The sequence below is a fragment of the Phyllostomus hastatus genome, unplaced genomic scaffold, assembly GCF_019186645.2.
Source record: "Phyllostomus hastatus isolate PE091 unplaced genomic scaffold, TTU_PhHast_1.1 phas_contig_34, whole genome shotgun sequence".
Lineage (NCBI taxonomy): Eukaryota > Metazoa > Chordata > Mammalia > Chiroptera > Phyllostomidae > Phyllostomus > Phyllostomus hastatus.
The window spans coordinates 66,669,477-66,677,559 of NW_025333857.1; the positions used below are offsets into that span (position 1 = coordinate 66,669,477).

Below are 8,083 nucleotides of genomic sequence, written 5' to 3' on the forward strand. Positions count from 1 at the left end.
AAGTGGGACATTAAAGCAAAGAAGTGCCAAAAGGTGCTCTATGAAGTACATTATTTATGAGCTTTGAAAACAATACCCATTTCATCTCAACCAATGAAAGAAACAATATTAATTCTGCTACTTCTGTCCAAATTTGACAAATACCAAGATACAAGTATTTGCCTTTAGGTCTGTTTGTTCTCTCTTAAGCTGTATATGGATGAAGTTGACATGGAAATCCAGGGTAAATGACTGTTCTAATATCAGTAATTTTTTTTTCCTGCAGGGTTTAATAATGACCAGAAAATGTTGTCCCCTCTCCTCACCTCTAGTAAACTCAGTGGACTTGGGGATCTGAAAGGGTTATTTTATTCCTTTTTCCCTGAGAATTCTTGATATCCCCAGACCCAACCATTTCATTATGAAAATGAAACAGCAACAACAAAAAAAACTTTAAAAAAGAAGTATGACAATGCCAGAGGTGTAAAAGTGAAACCTGGATAGGGTGTTACTCTAAAGAGGGTGATAAGAAAAAATTGTTTTAGCTGTCACTATTATTTATGAGCATTGTTCACTGAGTCTCACTGTGCACTGTGTATTTGCATACGTGATGCCCACTGAACACCAGGAGAGAGGCTCCCCTGGGAAATAGGGCTCCTACCACTCCAAATCTTGTGTTCTTTGCACGGGGCCGCCTCCTGTGAAGGAAGGAGTAAGTGCTGGTGTGCCTCCATTTATTAAAATCAAGCTTTATAAAAAACACTTCAGCAGCCTGTTGCATGTTCCCTGCACCTCAGGATTGGTGCTGTTTTTCAGTCAAAGACTTAAAAAGGACACAGTAGCTATCACTTTGGAGTCAGGCCCTCCAAGACCAGTTAAGTCAAGAGGCACCCTGTCTGGGCCTCTGGTGTGCCGGGGGGACTTGGAAGACTCGGTGAGCGGGGCGGGGGGCGCTGGCACATCGCTCCTCCCTCATACGCAGTCTGCCCGTGTGGGAAGGAAAGCTCTGCCCTCAGCCAGCCCAGAACCTCTGGCTAAAGTCCTGAAAATGCTCATTTCAGAACAACAGCTTTCAGAACGGGAACAGCAATTAATGGAAAAGTCAAATGAGCTGCTGGCTCTCCAGAAAGAGACAGACTCTATGAGGGCAGACTTCAGCCTCTTGCGGAACCAGTTCTTGACAGAGAGGAAGAAATCTGAGAAACAGGTTCTCAGCCTGAAGGAAGCACTTAAGGTCCAGCGGAGCCAGCTGGAGAAAAATCTTCTTGTGAGTACCTGCTGCCCTGGCAGTTTATGAGCAAATGATGCATTTAAATGTTTAAACTGAAACACTGCTTCAGTGTAGATGAAATAGATTACCTGTCAACCCAACTGTTGCTTTTGGTGTACTTAGGCATAATTTGTTCTTGAAGCTGGTGGTCGATTTTGCCTGAGTCTGGGCTGCAGCCCTAGAGGAGCCCCATCTGGCTGGCTGGAAAGACGGTCCTGTGAACTGACCATGTCAGCACACAGCAGAGAGCACTCTCAGCTCGCGAGCCGCTGCTTACCCTCCCCCAGGGGGAGGCGGTGCAGGGGCTCTGGGGAAGGAAGGTGTCTGAAGACATTTGCACAGCTGCAGTCAGTGCTCACTGAGTTTTCTCAGCCTACCCTTTCTGGTCAACGTTAGCTTTAATTAATCATTATCCTAAAATCAGGAAGCCCCATTTAGCATGCTTTTATTCCTGAAATAAATTTTGGGAGGTAATACTCAGATGAATCCAAAATCAGTTGATGGTGGATGGAGGCAGACAAGCAGCAATAGGGACTGCCGTGGGGATAGGTTATCTGACTCTGGGGGAGTTCATGAAGCCCTGTGGTGTGCATGGAGCACATTTAAATCATGTGTGTTTCCCAGACGGTGATAGATACCCTTACAACTAATGATAGGGCAACGTGATTGTAAAGATAATGTGCAGCTACCTAGATTTTAATCTTCACAGATAATTAACGTAGCTCAGAAAGGGAAAGTAACTTATTATCATAAGTAATGTTGCAGATCTAGGACTCAGACTTTGGGCTAACAGACTCTGAGAAAGTATGTCCTCGCAGCTGTACCACAGCTTTTAAAAAAGGCAGGTAGAACTACCCGCATTTTACAGGCAGAAAAGCTGCAGCCCAGATGGGAAATGAAGTTACAGAGCTAGTGAGTGTGTAAGCCAGCAGCGACATCCCCATATGCTGGACCAGAGTCATTTTCCTCCTTCTGTGCTAGGAGCAAAAGCAGGAGAACAGCTGCATGCAGAAGGAAATGGCAACAATCGAACAGGTGGCCCAGGACAACCACGAACGGGCCAGGCGCCTGATGAAGGAGCTCAACCAGATGCAGCACGAGTACACGGAGCTCAAGAAACAGGTGTGCCCCAGGGCCTCAGACAGAGCTCATTTCTCTAATAGCTCTTAAAAAAGAGTATTTCTTTGTGGAAATTGTGAAGGCTGACTATAAGAATGTCTGTTAAGTCAAATTTGGTTTTCTAGTCTTAAAAAAAGTACTTGTTCAAAATAAACTTTTAAAATGTCCTTAAATTCAACAGGCTTTTTATGTTAGTTTTGAGGGAAAAATGAACTTCTTTAGCATAAAATTTTATCATGTCCCAAAGACATGTATTGAAATGTTCGATTTTAGGTCAGAAACAAGTCTGTAAGAGCCAAACTCCCGGGCAAGAAAAAGTAACTCCGGGGGAACTGTTGTCCCCCTGCAGTGGGTGTGAGGGGAGTTCCCCCTCAGCCTGGAGAGTCTCCTCCTAGATGGCCCCGGTGTCTCTTAGCCAGTGTCAGCATCCGGGCCACCCAGAACTCTTGTCGGGCTGCTGTGGCCACTCAGTGGATACTGCCACAGTTTGTCCTTTGGACAACCCCATGTGGCTGTTCGAGTTCATCTGTGTCTCTAAACCACCCCCTAAAGTCACCCATTTTGGTTCAAGAAAAAAATGTATTTCAAGTCCCCAAGCCTCTGCAAGCTTGGGAGGGCAATTAACAGTGGTTATGACTATATTATCTTCACTAACCTTTTTTTGGAGAGAGCCACATAGAGTAGCCTCAGGTATTCAACACGCCTGTACTACCTGAGGAAACCCCTAGACTGCTCAAACCACCAGATTTTTCACCTGTAGAACAAAAGCGTCCAACCAGATCACTTCTAAGGCCCCTTGCAACATTCACTTTTATCATCTCGATCACTTGCGACATGTTTCAGCAAATGGCCCTTTTCTCCTAGTTGTCATTTATCAGGTACCACTGAGGTGTTTCATATAAATGCTCACCTAATTCTCACATTTTTGAATGCAAGGTATCATCTTCATGTAGAAATGAGGTAGCAGGCTCAGCAGAAGTTAGCGAACTTGCGATAGCTCGTGTGGCCAAGTTTACTGGCAGTGAGGCTGAAACCTGCTGCCTCACTCTCAGTGTGGCACTCTCAGGAGTCATGCAGAGACTGACTCCTGCGAGTGCCACACTGTCAACGAGCGCCGTGCCCGTGCTCATCCAAGTGGCAGTCACTGCACTCAAAAGGGCAGTGGAAGTGTTTCCTCGGCAGCTTACAGGTGCTTCAGTAGTTGAAAAACCACAACCTTCAGGCGTTTGTAGATCTTGAAATACATGACATATTAAACAGTTCAATTCCAAGTCAGTCCCAAACTTCACCAGTAGCCTGTGACTCTCACTCTTCAGATGGCAAACCAAAACGACTTGGAGAGAAGACAAATGGAAATCAGTGAAGCAATGAGGACGCTGAAATCCGAGGTGAAAGATGAAATCAGAACCAGCCTAAAGAATCTTAATCAGTTTCTTCCAGAACTACCCCCAGATCTGGAAGCTGTTTTGGAAAGGAGTGAAAACCTAGGAGGAGGGTTGGAAAGCTTGAAAGAGAACTTTCCATTCACCGTGAGTGAGAGACCATCACCTTTTGAAGAAAAACCTAATTTTTCCCAGGTTCACATAATGGTAAGGGTTTATCCTGCTATTCTCTGGACTATGTAGAGAATAATTTGGTTCCCACCTCCGCCCGGATTAGCTGAAAGTCAGACTTGAGGGTGGGGAGGACAGGAGGAGGGAAAGGCTGGTTGGTTACTGGCAGCGGTGTGTGGTGATGGATGTCTCCCTTTCCCTCTGAAAAAGGATGAACACTGGCGGGGAGAAGCACTGCGAGAGAAACTGCGTCACCGTGAGGACCGACTCAAGGTTGTCCTTCGCAAAATACATATATAGCCTGTTTCTTGGCATACCGAGGAGAGTGGGGGAGGTTGCTTGCGTTCAGCTACTGTTGTCACATTGGCTGCATTGCAGTGCTCACAGCAGTTGTAAGGATTACGTGGTTGACGCTCAGAGAAGTTGGCGTCACATAGTGAGTGTCAGGGACGGTACTCAAAACCATGAATTGTGCTGTTAAGCCCAGCATTCTTTAACCTGTGTAATGCTGCTTCACCTCAGTGAGAACTGACAAACTGAGCATTTGGGACAGGAAATGGAGAATGATAACACGGAGCTCACAGGCCAGTGGCTGGGGGAAAGGTTGGGAGTACAGGAAAAGCAGGCTCGGGCGTCAGACCTGAAGTCGTCGCTCAGAGCGTGTTGAGTCTGAAGGCCGAGCAGCTCATCCAGGGAAGCCCGTCTATCTGTAGGCCGCTGAGAAGCGGAGTCCAGGATTCAGTGGTCGGTGCTGACCTGAAGGCTGGGGTAAGAGCTGTAGAGTGAGAGTGAGGTGGAACAAGGGGAGACGGAACACGTCTTTGGAGAACAGACACACACCCCAGCGGCTACAGATGAGCTCACTCCCCTCGGCGCAGGCAGTTCTGAGGGACGGTGCCCTGTAGGCTTTGAGAGCGGCATTTCAAAGGTGCGGCACTGAGAAGCCAGAAAGTAGTCTGGGCTTGAGGAGTAAAGCCACTGCGGGAGACAGTAAAGACATCAGGTATAAACCAGTCTTCTGAGACTGGGCAGATAAGGAAAAGAGAGGAGCAGTAATTTAATGGGGGGTCCAGAGGCGTAGGGGTCCTCAGCACGGTTACAGTGGGGACAACAGGCTGAGTAAAAGGCCCAGTTGATGGCAACACAGAACGGTAGAAGTTCACATACACAGACAGCAGTGTGCGCCTCCAGATGTTTATTTTTTATTTATTTAGTTTTCTAGTTTTTTAGGACAGGAGCATTTTCAGCAGCCATTCCCTACTTTATGGTAGTGAGACTTGCCTGTCAAATGTTAAATGTGAGGAAGCTACTGAGTAATACAGTTCTGGTACATTTCTTCTGTATAAAACCCTAAATTCTACCCTTAACACTTTCAGGCCCAACTTCGACGCTGCATGTCCAAGCAAGCGGAAGTGTTAATCAAAGGGAAGCAGCAGACAGAGGGCACTTTACACAGCTTGAGGAGACAAGTCGATGCATTAGGGGAACTGGTCACCAGCACGTCCGCAGACTCCACGTCACCCAATATGTCTCAGCTGGAGTCGTCTTCCCTCACAGAGGACTGTCAGCTCGGACCAAGCCAGGTAAAAAGGAGCTCTTCGCAGGGGGTCTGACCTAAACTTGGAAAGCACCTGAAAGCTTTGGGGTATATAATCTAGAGGAGACTCAGAAGGAAAAAATGCTACCTTCAAATCTCTGGAAAACTTGTCCTAATTAAGACTTGTTTCTGTCATGGTCCCTAGAAAAACTGCAATCGCCTGGTTAGTAGATGTAGAAACTGAGGTCCTAGGGAACAGACTAGAACTGGAGACTGGATGACCTGCCAGGGACGTGCTTAATTCTGCCGTGGATGTCCTCCGCTCCCGCACTCCCATCTTCTCCACTGGCTCGTACAGGGTTTAGACCTGGAGGCCAGTGTGAGTCCGGGTGTAGTGGGTTCGTCCCCCGTATGCTGGGGGAAGGTGGCTGACTGTGCCTACTGTTACTCCTCAGCAAAGTTTGAGCACAGACCTCTTAACCCAGGGTCTATTTTCAAACACTCTGAATTTCACAAGGGTTTCCTGAGTGACTTAGATATGGTTAATCTTCAAAGAGGAACATAAAATACACTCGTGGGTTGGTAAATAGTAACACAGTACTACCATCAGAGACAGGTAATAGCTACCATTTCGAGTGCCTACTGTGTGCACATACCAAACACTTTACATATATTTTCTCTTAGTCTTTACATTCTGGGAGATAGGATTATCCCTTTATACAGATAAGGAAATTGTGTAAGATGAAACATGATGTCAACATCACAGAAGACAAAACCAGGACTAAGGGGCTAACCTGTCTTTACCAGAGCAGTGTATGCAATGGTTGAGCCACAAGGAACATTCAGGGACAGTTGCCTCTTTAATAGGCACCAGCTGATTAGCAGCAGAGCCAAGATTTAAGTATGATTACTTTGCAACCTTCTGTGGTAGGACCCAAGTCAGGTACAGGCCCAAACCATCATGGGTCTCACGGTGTACCTTAAGGAAGAGGGTGTCAGGTGGCTTTGGAGATAAGACTGCCTGCCTCCAGCAGTGGGAGATGTATGTGTAGGGGTTCGGGAGCCAGGTTCAATGATCAGTTGGCGGTGGCAGCCAGAAGAGTTCTGGTGCTCTAAATTCAAGAGGGTAAGGAGGGTTAGAGGCACAATGGATAGGGAAAAGATTGTTAACATTATTTTGCAATCTGGGATAGTAATCCAGGTCTCTGAGACAAAAGCCTCTACTACACTGGAGCTAGGGGGCTAGCTTCTGAGCCTGATACTTTATCTCCCTTTTCAGAGCTCCTTCCACCAAGTTCTACAAGGTCCGTCAAAATCACGAGACAGTTACCGACACTGATGCCATTCCCAGCTTCCTGCTCACAGGGTACCTGTTGCAAGTAGTTCTTTTAACGAGCACTTTCAATTGGAAGATCTTGAATTGTAGTTTATCATCGTCTTAGGAAAAGTATCTTTTAACTTTCTTCTCAGATAATTTTATAGTGGTTCATCTTAGAACATTTTTCCAAAGAGGTACTCAAATATAGTTTTACCTATTACTGTCTTGCTAGTTGTTAAGACCTGTTTTTACTGTTGGAAGAATTTATCCTTTCTTTCTTTGTCTTACTATAGGGAGAAAAAATGGTTCAGCCAGATGAGGAATATTGTCTTGCATAAATATTATGAGGAAAGACCTTCTCCACTACCTCATGAACTTCAGAGTTGGGATGCCATTTGGTTTATCAAGATCCAGTGATTTCAGATGCTGAAACTTCACTGTAGTTTATCTTATTTGTACCATTAAGGCCAGGGATTTTTTGTAAATCATTTGTACATATGGGAATAGCTATATACAATTTAAACCAGGGTACTAGATGGCGAGCATTTTTTTAAATCTTTGAAATGTGTTTTTATAAAACCAATGATGAACGTAACTACAAATTTGAATCTGTCAACTGTTAAAGTCTATAGTTACAAAGAACAAATATACGTACTTAGGCCCCTCTTCATTTATAAGTGTCAAAAGTTATTTTTGGATTTGCTTAAAATCTATTTTCCTATGAAAATAAAAGGTAAAATAAATTTGAGGCTGCCTTCTGACTTCACATTTCAGAGATCTACAGTAGAGCCATCATATTATTACCTTAATTCTAAGAAATGGCAATCTTTCAAATGGTTTTCCATCCTTTGGCTGGAGGTTGAAGTATATTGTAGCTATCAAAGAATATATTTCTCTTAGGAAATATCTATTATAAAACTATTACATTTCAGGTGCTTTCCTCAATCAAAACTATTTGATGGAAAAAGAACTTTGTACTTGAGAGAATCTGATCCAATGGTAAGTTCAAATTATGTTTAGACTTTTATAATGTTGCATTACTCTAATTAATGGCTTAACTCCTGGTCTGTAAATATATTATTCTTCTAAACACAAGAGTAGCAACTACTGTCAAAATCAAGTGTGTGGCAACAGAATTACTCCCATGGGATAGGTGAAATACGCGATTACACGGAGTCGACAGGCTTTCAACTGCTCCCAAGGACTTTTCTAGGCCCCTAGGCAGCCTGACCCATAATACGTAGTATGCCATGTTAACCACAATACAGAATAGCAGTGTAGCAGTCCCTTACCACTCACTGAGGTTT

The 8,083-nt window shown here is 44.7% G+C and overlaps 1 protein-coding gene across 3 annotated transcripts in view; it reads left to right on the forward strand.

Annotated features, from left to right (window-relative positions):
- Nucleotides 1-7,519, forward strand: part of CNTRL (centriolin) — an 80,458-nt gene extending 72,939 nt beyond the window's left edge. For all 3 annotated transcript variants that reach the window (XM_045840412.1, XM_045840413.1, XM_045840414.1), the window contains 7 exons: nucleotides 1,041-1,246; nucleotides 2,231-2,371; nucleotides 3,685-3,957; nucleotides 4,132-4,194; nucleotides 5,298-5,504; nucleotides 6,738-6,824; nucleotides 7,070-7,519. In XM_045840412.1, the coding sequence (XP_045696368.1) occupies nucleotides 1,041-1,246; nucleotides 2,231-2,371; nucleotides 3,685-3,957; nucleotides 4,132-4,194; nucleotides 5,298-5,504; nucleotides 6,738-6,797 (950 nt within the window). In that variant the 3' untranslated portion in view covers nucleotides 6,798-6,824; nucleotides 7,070-7,519. The remainder of the gene's footprint in view (nucleotides 1-1,040; nucleotides 1,247-2,230; nucleotides 2,372-3,684; nucleotides 3,958-4,131; nucleotides 4,195-5,297; nucleotides 5,505-6,737; nucleotides 6,825-7,069) is intronic.
- Nucleotides 7,520-8,083: the final 564 nt, after the last annotated feature.